The sequence below is a fragment of the Balaenoptera acutorostrata genome, chromosome 4, assembly GCF_949987535.1.
Source record: "Balaenoptera acutorostrata chromosome 4, mBalAcu1.1, whole genome shotgun sequence".
Classification (NCBI taxonomy): domain Eukaryota; kingdom Metazoa; phylum Chordata; class Mammalia; order Artiodactyla; family Balaenopteridae; genus Balaenoptera; species Balaenoptera acutorostrata.
The window spans coordinates 79,664,310-79,689,795 of NC_080067.1; the positions used below are offsets into that span (position 1 = coordinate 79,664,310).

Consider the following 25,486-nt stretch of genomic DNA (forward strand, 5'->3'; position numbering starts at 1 on the left):
GTTTCCACCTTTTGCCTATTGTGAATAACGTAGCTGTAATATTGGTAGACAAATACCTGTTCGAGTCCCTGCTTTCAGTTCTTTTGGGTGTATACTCAGAAGTGTAATTGTTGGATCATAAACATAATTTCATGTTTAATTTTTTGAAGAACCACTCTACTGTTTTCTATAGCAGTTGTACCACTTCACATTCTCACCAGCAATGCACAGGGGTTCCAGTATTCTATATCCTCACCAACTCTTGTTATTTTCTGACTTTCGTTTTTAATAATGGCCATCTTCGGGCTTCCCTGGTGGCGCAGTGGTTAAGAATCCGCCTGCCAATGCAGGGGACACAGGTTCGAGCCCTGGTTGGGGAAGATCCCATATGCCGCGGAGCAGCTAAGCCCGTGTGCCACAACTACTGAAGCCTGCGCGCCTAGAGTCCGCACTCTGCAACAAGAGAAGCCACCGCAATGAGAACCCCGCACACTGCAACAAAGAGTAGCCCCCGCTCGACGCAACTAGAGAAAGTCCACGCGCAGCAACAAAGACCCCATGCAGTAAAAAATAAATAAATAAAATTTATTTTAAAAAATAAAATAATGGCCATCCTCATTGATGTGAAGTGGTATCTCATTGTGGTTTTGATTTGCATTTCCTTAGTGATTAGTGATGTTGAGTGTTTTTCCATGTTCCTTTTAGCCATTTGTATATCTTCTCTGGAAAAATGTCTATTCAAGTCCTTTGCCCATTTTTTAATTGGGTTGATTTTTCTTGTTGAGTGTTAGGTATATATATGTGTGTGTGTGTGTATAATATTCATTCTGGATATTAATCTGTCATTGATTTACCCATTTTATTTTTAATTCATGTTGCAGAGGATTGGTGGTGGTGTGGGTGTAATCTGACCTGGTCTGTAGGTATCTCTCCTATATTTCCTCTACTGCTATTAAGGATCTTTTCTTAAGATTTCCTTCATGGAGCCGACATTTTAAAGATTAATTAATTAATTATCTACCAAATAAACTTTGATTATTCAGAAATAATTAATTTTCCAATTTTTAATTTAAAAATAGCTGATTAGAGAATTGATCAGCATGATATATCCAGTGTTGGCACACTAAATTAACTTAATTCTAGCAAATAAACTTGACCTTTTAATAAGTCAGATATTGTGTTAGATGCTAAAGACACAAAGCTCTTAGTCTCAAGGAACTTAAAATCTAATGAAGAATTACCCTACTGTGTGATAATTGCTACACTAGAGTAATAGAAACACAGTGGGCGAATTCTTTGAGTGCCTAGACAAGTCAAGGGAAGTATAATGAGATTATGCTTGAGATGGCTCTTAAAGGAGGGGCAGGAGTTTTACCAGGGTATCAAGAATGAGGAGAGCCCTGGAGTTCAGTGTTACTTCCTTTGAGAGGGTTCCCAGGGTTAAACGTTACTGGTATATATGACTCTGAAAAGCTGGGAGGGAAGGAGAGCCAGCCCCTGTGAATGAAAGGGAGAAATTAAGAACATTGTGAACATCCTAAAAGATGTCTCACTATATATTTACATGTTTGATAATAAGCAATACACAATGGCTAAAACATCTCTTTTTTTAAATGAGAGATTTGGCCCCTTTTTCCTGTGTGCTTTAGGTAACCTGCTCATGCATAAGAGCTGGAAACACTGAAGAACACTATATATCAGTAGAAATGAATAAGTACAGTTATTTAAGTTTAAATTTAAAATATTTGCGTTAATTGGTTGAATGAATTTAACTTATTTTGGGTGTGATTCAAATAGGTGGTTCCTTTTAATGGAAATGTCACCACATTATTTCTTCTGATAGCTTACATGAGAATAGGGAGAAGAATAGACAGGTAGAGGAGAGTACGATATTAGAGCTGGTGGGTCAAAGGAAATGATCTCAGGCACCTTATTATAAAAGTCAGACACTGGTCTGAAAAAAAAAGAAGGGTGCCTCCTGCAGCACTAAGGAGAATCAAGAATGGTAATTGTAACAGTTCGACTGTATCTGAAAGAAGGGGAAAAATTGAGCAGACTTCTTTAAGAGCAAAGAATGAATTTGTTGAACTAAACAGAGAAACACTACTTAGATATTTATAATTATTTTCTTTTAAGGGATTTAATTTATAAAATTATTTAAGTTATTGACAAGTTTTTGTGTTATAAAGAATTAGGGTTTTTCCTTTTCTTTTTTCTTTTTGCCAGCTTATGAGGAGTGAGCAATATCATGTTAGTAAAATAATTATATTATTTTTCTGGACCTTGTGACCTTCACAGCCTCAAACAGAAATAGGAAGTCAGAAAGCTAGCTGGGAGGAAAATGCCACATCAGTTAAATAAGTGTTTCCCAAAAACTTTTTTCAAGTTTAAGAAGCCACATTAGTGTCGTCTTTGGGCTCCAGGTTTGTCCCCCGAAAGTAGGAATCAACTACTCCTAATTCATAAAATCATAAAGTTATTGAACAGTTAATGGGAGAAATAGACTTAGGAAAAAGTACCTTTTAACATGCTTCTTACCTAAAAAAAAAAAAAGTAAAATAATTGAAAACATCTCAGTGAAAGTGTTAGAGAAGAAGATTCTGAAATGTTCTAGAGATTGAGATGGTAGTAAATGGTAGAGCTAGGGCTAAAGTCTGGCTATATCGTATGTCTCATTTAAGATAATAGTTTTTCTCTAAATTGCATTGTTTTGGGGTATAGTTTTGAAAACTTTTTTATTGGCAGGGTATGTAATGAGCCATATTTCAAGATGAAAGAAAATATTATGAGAATTGGATAACACTTTTAAGGATGGTCTTTGTAAACTCTAAAATTGAGTTCATTTTCCAATATTATATAAAACCAGAATCCATTCTAGGCAGAAATTCACGTTCTTTCCTGTGTGAGCAAAGAGAGTCTTTTAAGTTGGTTGACTTTTTTTGTCTTCTCTGCATTATTTGAAAAGGAATAATATGTAATACATTTGAATGATATGTAAAAATAAGTGAGGGGAGAAAAATTTAATTAGAAAATTACAGGAATATATATACGTATGTATGTGTGTAAATATATATATGCCCTTTCTTATCAAGATTTAAGATTAATACTTAGTGATCTTTATTGTCATATACCTCTTCAACTAACATGTTTCACTACAGATAGCCACATGTATTTATGGTGATTTAAATCCTTTAGATACCCTCTGTACCTATCATGATATGGCAGGTTATAGTTTCTTTAATTGTTCTTCCAGAGCAGAACTAGGGTGCCCTTTTCTCCAGCCTTCAATAGCATTTTTTTTTCCCACTGCCCTCCAGCCTCCACTAACAGGCACTGGGAGGCCCCTTAGGGCCACTGCCTGCTGCCTCATTTTAAGCCAGTGCCAGATGTTTTAGTTTTTTGTTACACATCACTTCCAGGTACCAATTTCTGTTTTGTTTTTCAATTACTGTATAACAGACCACTACAAAGCTTAGTGGCTTACAAAAAAACCCCAACAGTCATTAATTCTGAAACTTCCCTTGGGATTGGTGGTTTTCCCTTTTGCCCCCTACCCCACAAATCTAATGCCACAGACGTTGCTGTTACACGAGGGTGAAAAATAGCTGATTCTACAACTGGGGCACAGAAGTTGCAAGATAAGCCTGGAACATCTTGCTGTGTCAGAATATAAGGAAATGCTAGGGACTTCCCTGGTGTCTCAGTGGTTAAGAATCCGCCTGCCAATGCAGGGGACACGGGTTCAAGCCCTCGTCCGGGAAGATCCCACGTGCCGCGGGGCAACTAAGCCCGTGTACCGCAACTACTGAGCCTGCGCTCTAGAACCCGTGAGCCACAACTACTGAGCCTGCGTGCCACAACTACTGAAGCCCACATGCCTAGAGCCCATGCTCTGCAACAAAAGAAAAGCCACTGCAATGAGAAGTCCATGCACCGCAATGAAGAGTAGCCCCCGCTCACCACAACTAGAGAAAGCCCATGCACAACACCAAAGACCCAACGCAGACAAAAAATAAATAAATAAAAATTTTTTTAAAAAGTTATTTATTTGATTTTTGTCTGCGTTGGGTCTTCGTTGCCTCGCATGGGCTTTCTCTAGTTGTGGTGAGTGGGGGTATTTGTTGCGGTGCACGGGCTTCTTATTGCAGCAGCCCCTCCTGTTGCAGAGCACGGGCTCTAGGCACGTGGGCTTCAGTAGTTGTGGCACACGGGCTCAGTAGTTGTGGCTCGCGGGCTCTAGAGCGCAGGCTCAGTAGTTGCGGTGCATGGGCTTAGTTGCTCTGCGGCATGTGGGATCTTCCCAGACCAGGGCTCGAACCTGTGTCCCCTGCATTGGCAGGCAGATTCCTAACCACTGCGCCACCAGGGAAGCCCCCCAATGTCATTTTTTATATACCTTAACCACTCTTTCTTATTGTTGTAACCTATCTCAGCTTTTTTAAAATTATAAATACTTTTCTATGGTTTGATGCACATAATAGTTTTTCCCTCAAGAGTTGGATTTTTTTTTAAAATCATTTTTGTTATTTATTTATTTATTTATTTATGGCTGTGTTGGGTCTTCGTTTCTGTGCGAGGGCTCTCTCTAGTTGCGGCAAGCGGGGGCCACTCTTCATCGCGGTGCACGGGCCTCTCACCATCGCGGCCTCTCCTGTTGGCGAGCACAGGCTCCAGACGCGCAGGCTCAGCAATTGTGGCCCATGGGCCCAGTTGCTCCGCGGCATGTGGGATCCTCCCAGACCAGGGCCCGAACCCGCGTCCCCTGCACTAGCAGGCAGACTCCCAACCACTGCGCCCCCAGGGAAGCCCAAGAGTTGGATCTGATTCATTTTATCTAACACTTTTTTGGAAATAAATTATTTTCAATCCAGGTTATGTAGTATTTAAAAAAGAAAATCATAAAGGTAAAATTGTGATTTGGTCCTTTATCAGTATATTAATTATGTTATAGTCTTACCATAGATGAAGGTCTATAAGATGGAGGACAGGATTCTTACCCATTTCTGATTCCGGAGTTTTTGTTTCATTCATTTATTTCGTCTTTTTTTTAATAAATATTTTATTGAGTACCTACTATGTGCTATGTACTATGGCACTACTAAGTGTCAACTATACAGAGTTGAACAAAACAGACATAGACCCTACTCAGTGAATATTTGCTATGTGAATCTAGAGTGATCATTCTTGTGCACCCCCCCATTAATATTAAAGATTCTTTTTACTATTTTTTTTAGGCTTTTCTCTTTAACATATTATTTTTAAACTTAAAGTAGATCTGAGATGAGTTTAACTTGGAGGGTAACTTTTTTGTAAATTAGGAAAATAATCAGGCATTTGATTGCAAACAAAATGCCTTAAAACTTTTTCCATTGAAATATTTCTTTTAGTTAATTGAAACTTCCATGGTACATTTTTTAGCAAAAATTTTTCTCATATTTTTATCAGGCCAAAATAGGCTTTTTCTGCTTTGCTCAACTGAATAATACATCCAAGGGCTGTGCCAGAGTGGTATAGTTGTTGGCTCATATTACTAGCATTAGCAGAAAAGATAATGGCTGGTGCAAGACCAAGGCCACATTCAGGATATGATACATAGAAGTAACTTAATAGCTTAATTGCATAATTGCTTATTATCCTGTTTGTGGCTGTTTACAATACTTGGCAAATCTCAATTGAGCTTGCAATCTGGAAACAGCCTACAACTGACTACACTGACACAAAAATGGAAATTTAGGGGGCTTGTGTGGCAATAACTAGTCTTATCTGTATGTGTGAAAGCAAGTTTACTCTAGTGACACAAAGATACAGTAACCTCTGCTTATTTAACCTACTGAAAGATAAGGAAACTATTTTAAACATTTTAATGTAAATCTTTAGATAAATGTTCTCTACCTTTTTTGCCTTTTAAAGGTAGAGTATACTGAAAGCAATATTCTTTTTGGTGACCAAAGATCATAAATTATTATATTGTACTCTGTAATATTTTATTGCAGAATACAGTACCCTGAAATTAGGGGGATGGGTGTTATTTGTTTTTGCTGTATGGCTGTCAGCCTTATGAAGCTGGCTTTATGCGTGTGTGCCTCTTGGCATTTTACAATATATGAAGTAATTTTCCATGCATTGTTTGATTTGATTCTTAGAACAATTCTAAGAGGCAGTGACAAAGAGATGAAGAGAAATGGAGAGGCCCAAGATATATTTGGACCAAGAAACTGACAGTGTTTGTTGATAGGATTAGATTAAGGGAAAAAAAGAAGGGTGTCAGGATGCTTCCAGAATTCTGACTTAAGCAACTGGATAGACAAAAGCATCATGTACTGAGATAGGAAATACTGGAAAAGGAATATATTTGCGAATATATAACATTGGCATTGGCATTGTGTGTGAAGTTAGCCCTCAACAGCTAAGAAGTCTTTTTTCCCTCTATGGAAAAACATGAGGTAGTTTCAAAGCATTCAGTTTGCATACCAACTCAGGACACTGGCTATAAATGAGAATTTCCTACATCAATTTAGTTACCAGGACAAATATGGTTAAATTTTATATCTGTCTTTATTTCCTTTGTTTGAACTTTAATGATTAATAAAATTGGAAATATCAGTCAGTGGTCTAGCTGAGCCCTTTGCTGTTTTCAACACAATTGAGATTATGATAGTAAGGAAGGAAAGAGCATAGATATTCAAAGGGCAGTGAACTACATCTGTCATAAATAACATGACCTTTTAAAAAGTCCAAATATATTGGGTAATTATGTTAAATATAGAGTGCTTCAGTTAAAAGATTAAGATTGTCAGACAATAAAAAGAAAGCAAAATCTACCTATGTGCTGTTTATAAGAAACACGTTCAAAGTGTAATGATCCAGAAAGGTCGAAATTAAAGAATAGGAAAAGGTACTCTGTAGAAATATTGACTGTGTTAGTTTTCTATGCTGTATAACAAGTTACACAAACTTAGCAGCTTAAGGAACTTCATGGTTTCTTTGGATCAGGAGCCTAGGCACAGTTTAGACTGGTCTGCTGCAAGGCTTCAGTCAAGGTGTTGATCAGGCCTGAGTTCTCATCTCGAGGTGTGACAGGGGAAGGATCTGCTTCCAATCTCCCTCAGGTTGTTGGCAGAATTTATTTCCTTGCAACTATAGAATTCACAGCAGCTTACTTCTTCAAATTTGGCAACAGAGATAGGACAGATCAGATAGACAGTCGTAACCACGGGAATGACATCACATCATCTTTGCAGTATTCTGTTGGTTAGGAGCAAGTTAGTTTTGAAGTCCCACCTACACTCAAGTGGAGGAGGGGGTATTATACAAGGGTGTAAATAGGGATCATGGGAGTCACATTAAAGTAAGTCCACCAAACCAACCAAAAGAAGAGATTTCAAAGCAAATTACAGTACTAGGAATGGAAGAAGTAACTTAAGAATTATAAAAAGTTTGATTTATCAGGAAGGTAATAATTTAAAATTTTGGGGACTTCCCTGGCGGTCCAGTGGTTAAGACTCCATGCTTCCACTGCAGGGGGCATGGATTTGATCCCTGGTTGGGGAACTAAGATCCCACATGCCACATGGCATGGCCAAAAAAAAAAATTGATAATAATAATAATAATTTAAAATTTTGTAGGTACCTAATAACAAAAGTCCAAAATACATAAAGAAAGGGTTAAAGAATTAAAGAGAGAAATAGACAAATAGCAATAAAAATGAAAGACTAATATACCCTTCTCTCTCAGCAGTTGATAGAAAAAACTGACCAAAAAAAAATCAGTAAGGACGAGCCTTGAACAATGCAGTTAAACAGATGTGACCTAGTAGACATAACTAGAACATTATGCCAATGTAGAATAAATATTCTTGTCAGACTCACATAGAATATGTATAAAAATGGACCATGTGCTGGACCGTAAGGAAAATCTAAACAAACATGAGAGGATTGAAATCACATAAAGCATGTTCTTTTACCATATACAGTTGTTAGAAATCATTAACAAAAAAGATAATTAGAATATCATTATATGTTCGGAAATTAAGGAATTCATTTCTAACAGAATGAGATGAAATCATAATGGAAATGAGGAAATATTTTCTAATTGAATATTCTAATAAAAAAATGTATATATAAAGACTCATGAGATACAGCTAAGGCAGCACTTAGAGGGAATTTTATAAAAGCTTTAAGTGCATATATTTGGAAAGAAATAAGTCTAAAAATTATTGAGCTAAGCCTCCATCTCTATAAATTAGGAAAAGAATAGCACAACCCCTTCCCCCCAATAAGAGGAAAATGATAAAGATAAGAACAGAAATAAACAAAATAAAAACTGTACAATGAATAGGGTTAACAAAGCCAGAATGGATACTTTGAAAACACTAATGATATTTTCAAATCTCTGATGAGGTTGCTCAAGAAAGAAATAAGGTGCAAAAACCGAAGTCAGAAATGAAAATAGAGACATCCCCACAGATGCTGTAAACATTAAAAAAATAAAGAGGATATTATGAACAACTTTATGCTAATAAAATGGAAAATTCTGATGAAAATAGCAAACTCCTAGACTGTAATAACTGAAAACTGGTTCAAGAAGATATATATAAAACTTTAATAGTCTTATCAATATTAAAGAAATTCAGTCAATAGTGAAAAATCTTCCTTCAGGGAAAACGTAGGCCCAGGTGGCTTCACCAGTGAATTCTAAGAAGCTTTTAAAATGAAATCATTTGAAAGCTGTATAAATCCTTTCAGTCAATAGAAAAAGAGGGAATACCCCCAAACTAAATTTTGTGAGACTAATACAACCTTGATATTAAACCCTCAAAGTTAGTATGAGAAAAGAAAATGGTTCAAACTCATTCATGATCATATATGCAAAAATCTTGAACCAAATGTTAACGAACTCAGTCTAGCTAATGTAAAGGATAATACATCATGACTAAATTTATTTTATCTCAGGAATACAAGATTTAACATTAGAAAGTAAATTTAATATACTGATAGAATAAAGTTTTAATAAGGAAAAGATCAGTTCTACACTAATGGAATAAAGAATAGTGGAATAAAGAGTAAAATTAATTCAATATTAATGTAGTAAAAGATTGAAATCCTATGATCATCTCAATAGATGGAGAAAAAGAGATTGATAAATATGACATTTGTTACTGATAAAAAACTCATAGCAAACTAGGAATAGAAAGGAATTTCCTTAATCTGATAAAGAATATCTACAGAAAACCTTTGAAATTGGGAACAAGACAAGAATACCTTCAATTACTGCTTTTATTCAACATTATACTAGAGGTCCTAGCCAGCATTGTAAGAGAATTAGATGGTAGATAGATAGAGAGAGAGAGAGAGAGAGAGATAGGTAGATAGATAGGTAGGTAGGTAGATACGTACGTATGTATCAGAAAGGAAGAAACAAGCTTTCATTATTCATAGAACTAAGTAATTGTGGATTTGGAGCTATCCAAATGAATCTACAGATAAATTTTATAGACTAATAAAAAGATTTATCAAAAGTTGCCAGGTACAAAATCAATATATTGAAATCAATTTTATTTCTATGAGTAACTAATGGTTAGAAAATAAAACTTGAAAAATATATATCATTTATAAAATAATAAAGACCTGTGAATAAATCAAGTAAAGATGTCATTTTTTTCCAAATTGATGTTTGATTCAGTGCAATCTCAGTAAAAGTTCGAACAAGTGTTTTTATGAGATATAACAGGCTCATTCTAAAACTTACAGGGAAATGCAAAGGACCTAGAAAGCCAAGACACACTTGAAGAACTACAAAGAGGAAGGAATACCTCTCCTACTAGAAGTGATGTAGGAGTACATCACTCTACTAGATCTCAGGAATCATTGTAAGCTATAGTAATTAAGATTGTGTAATATTGACATAAGAATATATAAGTAGTGCAATGGAACAGATTAGAGAAGCCCCCAAACAGGCCCATACAAATGTAGGCACCTGATATATGACAGGTGTTACAGGGAAATAGTTGGGGGGGGAGGTGATGGTCTTTTCAGTAACTGTCACTGGGATAAATGGGTATCCCTGTAGGAAAACATGAAATTGGCCTTCTACCTCACATCATACTAGAAAATAAATTCCTGGTAGATTCAATGTCAGACTCTAAAACCTTTAGAAAAGAATATCTTTGTGACCTTGGAGTAGGGAAGGATTTCTTTTAAAACTGCAAATACCACTAACCATAAAGGAAAAAATTAATAAAACATTTTACTCTGTTAAAATTAAAGACGTTCATCAGAAGACACCACAAAGACTGTGAAACTTCAAACTACAGAGTGGGAGAACACATTTGCAACATATATAACTGATAACAATCTCATATTCAGAATTTATAAAGATGTCCAACAAACCAAAAGACTTGAGCTGGTACTTTACAGAAAGGGAAATCTAGATGGCCAATAAACATATGAAAAGCTGTTGTACCTCATTAATAATCAGGGAAATGAAAATTAAAATTACAACGAAATGCCACTGTATAAAAATCTTTAAAACATAATAAACATTAAAACATCTCAATAACAAGTATTAGCAAGGATATGAAGCCACAAGAACTCTTTGTACATTGCTAGTAGATGTGTAAATTGGTACAACCTCTTTGGAAAACAGTTTGGAGTTGATGCTACATAAATCTTATTACACAGCATTTTCTCTCCTAGTTCAGTGTGTAATCTAAATGTTCATCAGTAGTAGAATGAGTAAATAAATTGTAGCACGTTCATATAGTGGAATAGTATGAAGACGATGAAAATGAAGGAACTACTGCAGTATGCAACTACATGAATGAATCTCAAATGTTGAGAGAAGGTCACAAAAGAAAACACATAAAGTATGCTTCTACTTTTAGAAAGTTGAGAGGTGTGCTAGGCAGAATTATGCCCCCCCCATTAGGATGTTGGGATTAGTCTACATCCTAATCCCTATAACCTATGAATATGTTACACTACATGGCAAAGGGGCATTAAGGTTGCTCATCAGCTGTTCTTCAAATAGGAAGATTATCGTTGATTATTTGGGAGCAGGGGGAGGTGGGCAAAGTCACAGGATCCTTAAAAGTGGAAGAAGGAGGCAGAAGAGGGAGACCCGCAGAGATGGCAGCATCAGAAGGACTCCACCTGATATTGCTGACTTGAAGATGGAGGAATGGGGCTATGAGCCAAAGAATGTGGACAGACTCTAGAAGCTGGGAAAAAGAAGAAGACAGATTTTCTCCTAGAAGCTCCAGAAAGAATGAAGTTCTGCTGACAATTTTTTTAAAATAAATTATTTTATTTTATTTTATTATTTATTTTTGGCCTCATTGGATGTTCGTTGCTGTGCGCGGGCTTTCTCTAGTTGCGGTGAGTGGGGGCTACTCTTCATTGCGGTGCATAGGCTTCTCATTGCAGTGGGTTCTCCTGTTGTGGATCACGGGCTCTAGGCACCCGGGCTTCAGTAGTCGTGGCACACAGGCTGAGTAGTTGTGGCGTACAGGCTCAGTAGTTGTGGCATGCAGGCTTAGTTGCTCCTCGGCATGTGGGATCTTCCCAGACCAGAGATCGAACCGATGTCCCCCTGCATTGGCAGGCAGATTCTTAACCACTGCACCACCAGGGAAGTCCCTAAGGAGCAGTTTGTAATTGAAATTTATTTCTTTCATTTCTTCAATTTTTAAAATTATACTAACAAAATTTAAATAGGAATTTATAAAATAATTTTTGTTGTATTTTGTATTAAATAAGTTATTTACCATGTGATTCTGTAGGAAATTTTTATTTGTAAATATTTGATGCCCTTTGCTACCTGGGCTTTTAACTTATTCCTAATGAATACAATATGGGGAGGCATTTTGGTAAGATGGTGGTCTTTCCCAACTTCAGTTACTAAGTACTACTTCAGAGTGAAGCAACTCGGAGGCTCACAGGCTGGTGGGACCTGTAGGGAATATGTGAGTCTGGGGGACATACTGGGATCCAAATGAAAATAAGAGGCAAAAACCTATGGCAGTTATCAAAACTTTTGAGTTCTCAAGAAGAACTGTGCCCCAGAGGGGAAGCTTAGTTCCAGTGCATCATGGAGCTTGCTTCCACTATTTTGATGTTGAATGCCATTCACGGTACTCTAGCAGCTTGATCTGAGCTCCAAAGATGAGGCAAGCCATGAATTGGCAAAGGAAGATAATTCATTTAAAGGAACTCCAGCAACCAGAGAGGATGAACAAGGATTACATCTAGAAGAAGTGATTTCAATGAAATAGAACTATTCGAAGAGATAGATGACAAGTTTAACAAATAAAACAAAACAGAATGTTCCAGTAATCCCACTCCTGGGCATATATCCAGAGAAAACTCTAATTCGAAAAGATACATGCACGTACTCCAGTGTGCATAGCAACACTATTTATAATAGCCAAGACATGGAAGCAACATAAATGTCTATTGACAGATGAATGGATAAAGATGTGGTGTGTGTGTATGTGTGTGTGCGTGTGTATACACACACAAACACACACACACACACTGTGGAATATTACTCGGCCGTAAAAAAGAATGAAATAATGCCATTTGCAGCAACATGGATGGACCTAGAGATTATCATACTAAGTGAAGTAAGACAGAGAAAGACATGTATCATATGATATCACTTACATGTGGAATCTAAAAAAATGATACAAATGAACTTACTTACAAAACAGAAACAGACTCACAGACGTAGCAAACAAACTTATGGTTACCGAAGGAGAAAGGGGAGGGAAGGGATAAATTAGGAGTTTGAGATTAGCAGATACGAACTACTATATATCTAACAGCAAAGTCTTACTATATAGCACAGGGAACTATATTCAATATCCTGTAACAAACTCTAATGGAAAAGAATCTGAAAAAGGATATATATATCAAGTTTTATGAATCACTTTTCTATTCACCAGAAACTAACACAACATTGTAAATCAACTATACTTCAATTAAAAAAAAACAAAAAACAAAAACTAATTTATCCTGAGATTCTCAAGAGAAACAGGGTGACATGCTTCTAATCATAGCATGAAAGAATTAAAAAGTGAGGGGAAAAACTTTTCTATATATTAACTTAGGGAGAGAATGATTACTGTTGAGCCTCAGATTCATGGTTTGGAACATTAAGTAGAAGAGTATATCAAAACAGAAAAAAAATATAAAGAAGGAGAAGGAGCAAATGGAGGAGATGCAACAACTAAAGGTATAATAGAGGAGAATTTCTCTGGTTTAAAGAAGGATTGAAAGAACCAACTGAGTTCTGGACCAGAGTGTTAATTTAAGGGTGGAGGGAGACAAAGAACAAGCTACTTACAAAGGAAAAATAATCAGATATGTGCTGGACTACTCAGTGTGACACTGGAAACTAGAAGGTAGTAAAATAACATCTACAGATTACCAAGAAAAGAATTGTCTATACCTAGCTGAAATATCATTCACTTGTTATGGTGAAAGCAAGGTACTTGCAGATGTGCAGGAATTCAGATCCTCCATCTAAGGAAAGTTAAAGGATTCTCACCAAATAATTCTCAACAGAGAATTTAAGGGACAGAAGAAGAGAGAAAACAGTAGTGAGCAAATGAATCTCACAGTGTATTTAATTAAATCTAAATGGTAATGACAGAGTGACTGTATTTCAGCATACTTCTTTGTCCTCTTCATTTTCTGAAAGTTTGCAGCTGATGGAAAAGCTTGATTTGACTCAGGTTCTGTCCCTTTGGCAAGACCATAAATGATGTTCTGTTCTTCTAATGGGCATATACTTTCTGATTATCTTTTTGTAAAGATAACAGCCAAAAAAAAAAAAAAAGATAACAGCCATTAATACTCAATTCTGGATCCATTAATTCATTGAGAGTTGCAAAATGCTATATTCTATCATTATTTTTCATTTATAGCTAGAACACTTATACAAAGATGCTTCCCTTTATCTATTTGGTTACTCAGTGATACAGTTCACATAGGGAAGGCAAAGTAAATGTTTGCTTTTTTTTCCCCCCCTTTATCAGCTTACAAGGTAATGAATTGGTTCTTTATCATCTTTTGGGGAGGATAAATTCAATCATATGTGATAGATTTCAATTCGCTGCGATTATTATCTTTATTGAAGCTCAGATTATCTCATCTTTGGCCAGTGGGAGCAAAGATGGTTCCTGAGTCCTTTTGACATGACAGTGATACTTTTTGACTGGTAAAGAAAGGAACAATATTTTTTTGTTTTGTTTTGCTTCGCTTTTCTGAAAACCTCAGAATGTTGTCTGAGCTTTTGGGAAGGTGGATTTTAGGGATCCATTTGTTTTCTAGGATATTTGGTACTTAGGATGATCTGTGATGTAATTTTTAAGCTGGTATTCCTTGGAATTTATGTTACTTGCAAAGAATAATGGTTTTATTTTTTAGTATATGTAGAGACTCAAAAGGAATCAGCATTTCCCAGCAACAGGTATAGAGGCATATGTTAAAATGGTTTCTTCAGTCATTTAATATTTGAATATTTAATCTGGACCAGTCTCCACAATAGGAGCTCTAGGAAATTCAAACAATTATGAAACCTGCTTTTTTATTTAAAATTTCAGTAAAATAAGTTCCAAGGATTGATTTTAAACTTAATTTATTTTTTCTTTCAGATCTGTCACGAAATCGCCTCTCAGAAATTCCCATAGAAGCATGTCACTTCGTTTCTCTTGAGAATCTCAATTTATACCAAAATTGTATTCGGTATATACCAGAGGCAATTCTAAACTTGCAAGCTCTAACGTTCTTAAATATTAGGTAAGGATTTTTTTTTTTTAATTTTTAGTTTTGTGTGATCTTTTCAATTTTCCTCTTCCCTTTCACTAAAATTTACATTATCTGGGGAATTCCCTGGCGGTCCAGTGGTTAGGACTCCGTGCTTCCACTGCAGAGGGCATGGGTTCGATCCCTGGTCGGGAAACTAAGATCCCACATGCCACGCGGCCAAAAAATAAAACTAATAATTAAAAAAAAATTTACATTGTCTGTTTATATCAGCCATATCTCGACATATTCTTAGACTAAATTAGCGGTATTTTCTATATCCCTCTAGTTTCTCCCTTTGTCTTTGTCTTTGTAATAATTAACAAACTCTAAGAGCCTTTAGCCTAATAGACTTGGAGCGGTCTTGTAGCAGTGGTTTTCCAATTACATTTTCAAATAAGCTTCATCAAATGAGAATAGTACATCTGAAATTACTTTGGTTTTTGTGATTACATATTTTTGCGTACTAAGTTCTGAATATATAAATGCATTTATTCAACTCATCTACTCCATTTTTTCACATCTTACAAGAATTCTTTTGTTATTTTATTTCATTATAAAAGTTATAAATGTTGACTGGAGAAAATAAATGTAGAAAAGTAAAGGAAATTCATCAAAATGTTATGTCTGAGTTATATAATTATAGGTGAACTTTTCCTTTTTTGTAGGCTTTTAGTCAAATTTTTAGATGAGTTTTTCCCCTTCTCATGAAATATCCTTTGGAAATATTTTTATATGTAATCATTTTAATGTACAGTTTATATGTTTCTAAGACTCATTTTCCCTCTGGGATATTTATTCTTTCAGTTTTTTCCCATGATCAAAGTAGCACTAGTAGACAGTTTTGTATGTGAATGTCTAATTATTAGATTCTAAAAGTTTTAAAGGCTTATGATCTGTGTTAGTAAAATCATCAAAGATCTTGAAAATGGGGGCAATTGTTACTAAGGATTAAGATGTTAAATCTGCATAAGTAAAATTTTAACTTATTTTTATCCTAATGATAGATGTGTTTTTTACTTTCAGTTCTGATTTGAATATTTTTGTATAAATAAAAATTCCTTACCTATCCTTCAGTTAATATGATATATTTGAAATCACAATCTGTCCCTTATTTCCCATAGAATTATATTTGGGTCATTTATGTACATTTGGTTATAATAATGTAATGATGAGGGAAGTAAATTACAAACACTTTGTATATAACTCTTTGGAAGGAAGAGGAGAGGATGTTAGTTATCTACCCTATTTTAAAATCATTTTTTACTATATAAGTTTAAGTTTAATAAAATAATAATATGTTTTGTTTATATGGCACTTCATTATTTACAAAGGAGTTTTATGGTGCAAGAGTCCTGTAAGCCCTGTGATTTACAGATGAGGAATCTGTGTAAGATGCAGATAAATTAAATGCTGTGCCTAAAAGCACAAAGCTGACAAGTGAGGAAATGAAGACTCGAACTCAAATCTAATATCCTGTTTGTTCCTTGCAAGACTTACCTTTGTTAGTATCCTGAGTATAGAGTGAGAAAGACGGCAGTTTTTTTTCCTTGAGTGGTGGGCTCTGACTTTTCTCTTTTTCTACTTACCCATTTAGTCGAAACCAGCTGTCAACACTGCCAGTACACTTGTGTGATTTACCATTGAAAGTCTTAATTGCTAGTAATAACAAATTGGTCTCACTTCCAGAAGAAATTGGACATCTCAGACATTTAACAGAACTTGTGAGTTAATATTTCATTTTTTGATTGTTTTATATATGTGTGTGTGTGTGTGTGTGTGTGTATACACACACACACGCACATACTCTTTTGTGTTTTTGAGTTATTTTTAAGTACTGATAATGAAGTTTTACTGATTGATGAGCTCTCAAGTGCTTCAACACAGAATTAGGAAAGAACTGAAAGTACAAGTCTAATCAAAGTCTAATCAGGTTCTAATCAATATAAAGTGATTTCTATGTTATTAAACTTTTGAGACATAATTTAATAAAGGGTTTGAATTTTTTAAATTAAATCTTGTTAATAGCATCAATATTCTGATTTTTGGTTAGTGCCTATAGGGAATGGGCAATACAAAGGTCAGGTTTATTTTTTTACTTTATAGGCTATCTTTAGAACCTAGCTCCCACTCTAAAGTGAGCTATTCTTTATATTTTCTAAGAAGCTTAACCTTCACCTACCACTTCTTGTTATTCTTGAGTGCTTTTGTTCTGGGCATGGGAATAAGGCTTTTCTTATTTAATCACCACAATAACATTATGAATTGTTATCATCATATTACAGCTGAGGAAACTAGCACTCAAGATAGGTTAAGTAATTTGCCAAAGGTTCCAGAGGTTCCATAACTGAAGTAGAATTTGAAACCAGTCTACCTTAACTCCAGAACCCATGATTCCTATTTCTGAAATGGTCAAATACAATTATGTCCATTGAGATTTGGGGGCTTCCCTGGTGGCGCAGTGGTTGAGAATCTGCCTGCTAATGCAGGGGACACGGGTTCGAGCCCTGGTCTGGGAAGATCCCACATGCCACGGAGCAGCTGGGCCCGTGAGCCACAATTGCTGAGCCTACGCGTCTGGAGCCTGTGCCCCGCAACGGGAGGGGCCGCGATGGAGAAAGGCCCGCGCACCGCGATGAAGAGCGGTCCCCGCACCGCGATGAAGAGTGGCCCCCGCTTGCCGCAGCTGGAGAAAGCCCTCGCACGAACCGAAGACCCAATACAGACAAAAATAAATAAATTAATTAATTAAAAAAAGAAAATCCTTAAAAAAAAAAAAAAAAAAAGAGATTTGGGAGTATAATTCCATGTAGGTTTATTAACAAAGATGTACATCATAAACAAAAAATAAATACAGTTGGCCTTCTGTTTTTGTAGGTTCTACATCTGTGGATTCAACCAACTGTGAATCAAAAATATTTTTTAAAAAAATTTCCTGGGAATTCCATGGTGGTCCAGTGGTTAGGACTCTGCACTTTCACTGCCAAGGGCGTGGGTTCGATCCCTGGTCAGGGAACTGAGATCCCACAAGCCATGCAGCATGGCCAAAAAAAAGAAATAAAATTTTTAAAAAATTGTTCTTCCAGAAATCTCTAAAAAAGAAAATTTGAATTTGCCGTGTGTGACAATTATTTACATAGTGTTTGCGTTGTATCAGGTATTATAAGTAATCTAGAGATGGTTGAAAGCATACAGGAGGATGTATGTAGGTTATACGCAAATTATGCACCATTTTGTATGACACTCGAGCATCCATGGGTTTTGGTATCCTCAGAGCCAATCCCTTGCGGATACTGAGGGACAACTGACTGTACACATAAAGTCTAATTGGACCACATGTTGGGTCACTTTTTTTTTTTTTCAGGTGGATTATGAATAATAAAAGGTCACATATAAGAATTCACAAATATATTAAATTTAGAGTCTAGATACTAGACCACTATTTAAACTTTCTGTTTCTACTTATTGAATCCTAAATACTTAAGAGATAGATAGGTCTCACAGAAGGTGCTTTTAGCTTTCTATGAAAGAAGTGAGTTGATACTTCAGTCATAAAAAACAGCTTGTGGCAGAGTAAAAATTAATAATTGTAATGCTCCTGATTCCCTTGTGGGTCTTTCTGCAGCATCCTTATTGCTTCTTTTCCTTTTTTTTCTCCTTCATTTTTTTTTTAGTGAAAGTAAACTGCTGTCTTTCAACATACATATTTTCTGAGAGAAATATTATAGATTGCTATTCCCTTCTGGCTCAGACTCAATCTTCCTATCCTTTCGACTTCTTTTTTTTTTTTGGCTGCGTTGGGTCTTTGTTGCTGCACACGGGCTTTCTCTAGTTGCAGCAAGCAGGGGCTACTCTTCATTGCAGTGCAGTCTCTTGTTGTGGAGCATGGGCTCTAGGCATGCGGGCTTCAGTAGTTGTGGCTTGTGGGCTCTAGAGCACAGGCTCAGTAGTTGTGGTGCACGGGCTTAGTTGCTTCACGGCATGTGGGATCTTCCCGGACCAGGGCTCGAACCCGTGTCCCCTGCATTGGCAGGCAGATTCTTAACCAGGGATCCCTTGACTTCTTTTAGAACCCTTTTAGCTTTGATACCTAGAGCATTGGGCTAAGAAGTCTAGCTTCTGATTCTACTTCAATCATGAATGGGTAGGAAAGGTAAAAATAGTATTATTTCTTTCTGAGACTATTTTGGGAAAATTTAAAAATAGCGTCTGAAGCTTATTGAAGTTTTTTGTAAGCGGTCTTTTCTAATAGCAAGTCTCAGTATTTTCTTTTTATTTATATATTGGAGGAATTCTAAGTGTTACTGTGACATCTTAGAGCTTTTATTAACCTAGGCAGCTTCTTGTTGCTATGCATGGGTTTACAAATTCTGGCTGGTCTCAGAATTATGGAATCCTGAATTTATCAATCTTGGAACCTTGTAGTCAGTCTCTTTTCAGAACCAGTGGACTCAAGCTATTTGCCAAGATACCAGAAGGCCTACCTAATATATGTATTAGAATCAGGTTGATGAGCTGCTAATAGAATAGTATCTACTTTTTCCATAGCCTTTGAGTTATGTGTACTTTATTATTTTTCCCTCATGTTCAGTTTGATAAAGAATGATTTGAGTCATCTTCAGTGCATTTTTATTTTATATTCTTGAATAGTTGAACTTGTATTTTGAGAATGGGATTTCCTTTCAAATAATTTTATCATTATAATTTTTATCATAGTTTTGTTTTTTCTTCTAGTTTCTTTAGAACAATATAAAATAAAACTATTGTCCTAAAGGTCTGTTTTAATACCTTTTTTTAACCTTTTCACCAACATTTTCATTTGATCTGATATTCTAGGTCTCCTGTCCACATATTAAGTCATTTAACTTTAGTTCTGCTCACAAAATTAATGTAGATCTATATACAATGTATAGAGTCAGTCAAAAGCCTATACATTTTAAAAATTAAATGCTATTGCAAACTATGGGATTATTCTTGGACACAGAATCATAGTACTTTTTACAACAAGAGGGGTATTATCTTGTCCAACCTCATTTTACAGATAGTTTAAAGCATGCAAGTTTGTAATATTAGTACAATTCTTTACTTTGTATCTTTTTGAAATAGGATGTGAGCTGCAATGAAATTCAAACAGTCCCTTCCCAAATTGGTAATTTGGAGGCCTTGCGAGACCTTAATGTAAGAAGAAATCACTTAGTACGTTTGCCTGAAGGTAAGAAATTGTGAAACAGTTTTTTTTGTTTTGTTTTGTTTTTTGCCTTTTTATTTTAAAGATCTCTCAGACTGATGGGCACTTCAAAAGTGTATAAAAGTTACAGCCAGTATTTGAGATGTAATGGTTTCTTTAATATGTGCTATCTGTTCCATTGTGGATTTTAAAAGCTAGACTCTTCAGTGAAAAGCTCCAATAACTATTGAACAGTGATTGTAATTTTAGATCCTGTTAACTGATATAATTGATAACTCAGGGTAGGGTCACTGGAAATTTCAGTTGGCATAACTACTTAGGAGAAACATAACATGTTTTTGATAAGGGGATAGTTTAGTATGATGAAAACATTCCTGCAGTTAGCACTGACTGACTTAAAATGGACTTGATTTGAATTTAATAATTTTATCCTTCACTGGAAATGTTCAGATAGAGGCTAATTAACTGTGTGGAGGTGATGTGTAAAATGAATAATGAATGGAGTGAGAGACTACACTAGGAGACTGGTTGTCTTAGGCTGACTATAAGTTCTGGTACATGTATTTGAATGATAAAAATGATTAAACAAATTAATTAAGTATAATTGATCAATCGTTCAAAAATATAAATTCATGAAAGAGAAAGCTATAAGAGAAAGTGAAAATGGTGAAAATCATTATTTTATTAAATCAGAATATATATTTCTTTAATTTTATTATGTAAAATTTAATATCTAAATGAGAGTAATGAATCACCCAGCTACATCAGTCATTAGCTCATGGAAGTTCTTGTTTCATCTATACTCCCATCCTCTTTCTCTTGCTCTGTCCTCTAGATTAACTTGAAACAACTTCCAGAAATTCATCTATAAACATTTCAGAATGTCTGTCTCAAAGATAAGGAATCTTTAGAAGATGTCTTCATGACATTGATTATCTAGGTTCTTCTACAAAATACGACTTCTAATGTACAGTAAATATTGAATTAACTAATGATGATTTTGCTTCATTGTAGAATCCAGATGTTTATACCAATTTGATCCTGTATGATACTGAGTTCTAATATATTAGTGTGTGTAGCTTTGACATTTTTTGATCCCAAGTAAGCGTCTCAGAAAGTGACTTTTCCATTCCACTTTTATACATTTACTGCAACCATACTACCCAAAATCCTGCATATCTTTCCCCTCAGTAGGCTTGTCCAGTAACCTTTATACCTTTTATCTTCAGAGCCTTCCTCATTTCCTCCTGGTTCTGCCTTCTACCACCTCAGCAGTGGGAATGCAGGCCATTAGCAGGACCGACCAAAATCATGACTGACATATAACTCAAAATTTCTATCAGGATTACCCCTCTACTCAGGACCCACCTACTGTGGTTGATCTTTAAAGGCTTACTAATGCAATAATACTGACTTAATATGAAATTAAATAATCAAAACAATTGGGGTTTTGGTGAAGATGAAAATCTGGGATTTCAGATGATGATTGCAGTCTGATAGTTTCATCATCTAATTTATTTCTCTATCTTATTTTGAATGCATATTACCAAGAAAATCATCACACAGATAGTTTCAAATGTTTTTTTGTAGACTTATCTTGTAATCTCAGCATACTCAGTTAAACTGAGATGGCAGGAAAGCTTCATCCAACACCTACACAAATTAGTGTGGAAGTTCATGTTCCTTGGTGATCTCTAATATATTACAGTTTGGTAGATAAAGATATTATGTCTTTTGTTATATTGTCATTTTGATTTTAAATTAATTTTAATTTTTATCAAATACATTATTCAAAAAGTCAAATAGTAATAAGCTTAAAATAAATAATAGCATTCTCCTGCCTCAGCCATTCCTCTCTCCAGTTTCAATGGCCAGGCATATACCTTCAAGTCCTTTGACTCTTTCCACTACTTTTTGCTGACATATTTCTAAATGATCTGCTTTTACAGCTATTGCTGGATTTATCAACTTTGACATCTTGTTTTTGTTCTTGTTTTTCTAGAGTTAGTAAGTCCTTTTTTAAAAAATTTACTTAGCTTTTTATGTACCCGTGGCTAATTCCTCCCTCTTTTTCCAGCAGCTTTATTAGTCAAACCAATCAGATTATGTATCTTTCTTTTTTTCCCCTGAATATCTCCCTCATTGAACCTTTTTTCTTTCTTTTCCAGTCTGGACTGGTTGTTCTCTGTTATTTTCTGCCTAGCTTTTCTTCTTCTTTGCTGAACTCTTATTCCTCTTATTCCTGGACTTCATGTGTATTTTCTTACTTTTTTTTTTTTAATTTCAGCTTTATTGAGGTATAACTGACAAATAATTCCTCTTTCTTACTTTACTCCCTTGTTTTGCTAGAGGGCATCTTCTAGTAGTTTCCTGAGAACATGTGATAGGAAAACATTTTTTGAGATTTCACTTGAAAAGAAATATCTCTATTCTGTGCTCACCATTGATTAATAATTTGGTTATAAATTCTAGGTTGAAAATTATTTTATCAAATGATTTTCAAGTCTTTTTTCGCTTTTAGCTTTCAATTTTAAAAATTAATGGTTGAGGGACTTCCCTGGCAGTCCAGGGGTTAAGACTTAACACTCCAGGAGGCATGGGTTCAGTCTCTGGTCAGGGCAGTAAGATCCCACATGCTGCATGGCACGGCCAAAAAAAAAAAAAAAAAAAAAAAATTTTAATGGTTGAAAATTTGATGCCATTCCCAATTCCAGTCCATTGTTTGTTACCAGTTTTTTCCTCTGGAATATTTTAAGGTCTTCCCTTTTTTTTCCCTACCGCTCTGAAGTTTTGTGATGATGTGCCATAGTATGAGTTGTTTTAATTCAATAAACTAGACACTTGGTGGACTTCTATCTAAACCAGAGATTCACGTCCTTCGTTCTGAGAAATTGTCTTACATCTCTTTTTCGATAGTTTCCTGTCTTCTGATTTCTCTGTTTTCTCTTTCTAGAATTTTTGTGAATTAGATATTGGACTCCTTTAATTGATCCTATGGTTTTCTTATCTTTTTTATTGTTCATTTCTTCATCATTTTGTTTAACCAGGTGGTAAACAGTTCCAACTGTTTATACTCTAACCATTCTTCTGAATTTTTAATTTCTGCCATCTTATTTTTCATCTCTAAGAACCCTTGTTTTTCTCTGATTTTTTAAAAAAACATTCCTTTCTTGTTTCAGTAATTGAGTATTTCATCTCTCTGAAATTAGAGACATTAATTCTAGTTTTCAAAGTTTTCTTCTATTTCCTATATATTACCTATTTTTTCAGAGATCTTTTTTTCGATTGGCTTGCATGTTTTGATTTCTGTCTTACATGTTGGAGGCTCTTCTAAATGTCTCTGGATCATGTACTGTCTGTATAGAGCTAATTAGAAATTCCAAGTATACTGGGCAGGAATTGTATAATAGTAGTTAAGCAGTAAGCTGGGTATTTTATTGGGGGAAACTCCCTATCAGTATCTAAAGGCCATTTATATGGGACAGTATAGTTTCTCCAGAGAAAGATGTTTTCCTTCTTCTACAGTGTTGTGTATGTTCCTAACTACTGCCAGTCAGGAGCTGGGGATGGGGTGAGGTTGGGGAGGAAAGTGCTAAGGTCTTGTGGTTAAGTTTGTAGACTTTTACTTAAATCCTCCATTTTCAGCAGGGAACTCATCCTGACTTTCCATTGTGCCTGCGGTCCTTGAGTTCAGAGCCTTTCAATTCAGCTCCTGTCATGATTGGAAAGGAATAGTTACCTAGCTGCATGAGTTGGGATTGAAGATCTAGGCATCTGACCTGTTCTTTATACAGATTATCATGTAATCCTTGTGTTGTTCGCACTTTCTGTGGTATCAGACCTAGTTTCTAAGACTTTCTGTTGTTCTATAAGGGGTCAAACAGTTTGCTTTTCATTAATATTACCATCCCTAAGCAACTAGATTTCATTTTATGCCACTTTGCAGTATATAAGTTAATCACTAAGAAAGAATGGAGGTAAATACTTATGTTAAGTCCATTATATTTAGCTAGAAGCTCCTGAAAAAAATTGTCTAGTTTTGAAATATCATTAATTGTTTATTTCCACCTTATCTCCCTGCAGAGCTAGCAGAGTTGCCTTTGATACGGTTAGACTTTTCCTGCAATAAAATTACAACAATCCCTGTTTGTTATCGGAATCTCAGGCACCTACAGATGATCACCCTAGATAATAATCCACTACAATCTCCTCCTGCACAGGTAAACCATAGTTGATTTGAAGTATGTTGTGAACTTTTTGACAAAAGATAAAGTTTAAAAGTTATAAGTTATATGTATTTATCTTTTTTTTTGGAAATTCAGTTCTTTTAAAATAAATTCACAACTCATATGTATTCTTTAGAAGCCTTGAATAAATGGGATGGAAGATAGGTAATATTCCAAAAATGTTTTTCCTTTCACTAAATTGACTTCTTTTTAATTTGAAGGAGTCTTCCTTAAAGTTTTTTTCTAATAAAATTTGAGTTATTTCTTTCTAGTAAAACTTAAATGTAGACAGTGTAAATGCTAAAGACAAAATACTCAGCTTACAGAACTAAAGATCATCAATGTATTTCTCATGACCATTGTTTCTGTACTTTCCTATTTTCTAAAATCTTAAGTTCCTCGTTTAGTCAGTCTGGTCATTTGTTTATCAGTGACTGAAATGAAACTACTTAATAAAGTTATTATAAGGTAGCTTTACAAATAGATTCTAGACATTCTGTACTCTAAAAAGTGTTGACCAGCTTATATTTTTCACTGTAGCTTTCCTTACTCTGCAGTTAATTGATGGTCTTGTACAAGCCTCCGTATGGCAGCTGTTAAACTTTATGAGTAAACTTCATAACTATAGAAAGGTCTCATAATCCTAAAGAATTTGTGTGTTGACTTGTGGGACAGAAGTCAGTAGGTAGCAACAGAAGTGTATATAATTTTTTAATCATTTCCTGCTTTTCTCTCTTACAGGAAGTAGGATTGAAAACGTAATTGTGCATGATTGTTGGATTCCTAAAAACAAAAGTTACCAATATAATCCATGGGGAGCAATGCTTTAAATCCCTGACTATGCCTAACCAATCAATATAAGTTTACTTGGTATTCTAACAGTGTTTTTAATCATAAATTATTTATTTTATATGTTACTGAAACTTCTTAGTGACTAGAAAACAAAAACCTACATTTATATCACTTAAATGCCTAAAGTAACAAATGATATAATGTTATAATCAGTACATTTTTAATATTACTGTATATACTTGATAGAAATGCCTTCTATTTCCAATATACATTAAGTAAAAATGTATTTTTATTTTAAAAGGCGAGGGGACACATATATTTCAGATGAGTAATAATTTGGTTGTATTTATATGTTACTTTGTTTAGATATGTATAAAAGGCAAAATCCACATATTTAAATACCTGAACATACAGGCTTGTAAGATTGCTCCAGATCTGCCAGATTATGATAGGAGACCCATGGGTTTTGGCTCCTGGTGAGTATGTTGTATTC

The 25,486-nt window shown here is 35.1% G+C and overlaps 1 protein-coding gene across 15 annotated transcripts in view; it reads left to right on the forward strand.

Annotated features, from left to right (window-relative positions):
* Window positions 1-25,486, forward strand: part of LRCH3 (leucine rich repeats and calponin homology domain containing 3) — a 116,721-nt gene that overhangs the window by 31,818 nt on the left and 59,417 nt on the right. For 14 of the 15 annotated variants that reach the window (XM_057544953.1, XM_057544957.1, XM_057544956.1 and 11 more), the window contains exons 2-6: window positions 14,637-14,781; window positions 16,385-16,511; window positions 19,894-19,999; window positions 24,059-24,195; window positions 25,360-25,469. In XM_057544953.1, coding sequence (XP_057400936.1) covers window positions 14,637-14,781; window positions 16,385-16,511; window positions 19,894-19,999; window positions 24,059-24,195; window positions 25,360-25,469 — 625 coding nt within the window. The remainder of the gene's footprint in view (window positions 1-14,636; window positions 14,782-16,384; window positions 16,512-19,893; window positions 20,000-24,058; window positions 24,196-25,359; window positions 25,470-25,486) is intronic. The other variant, XM_007171646.3, reaches the window with a different exon arrangement.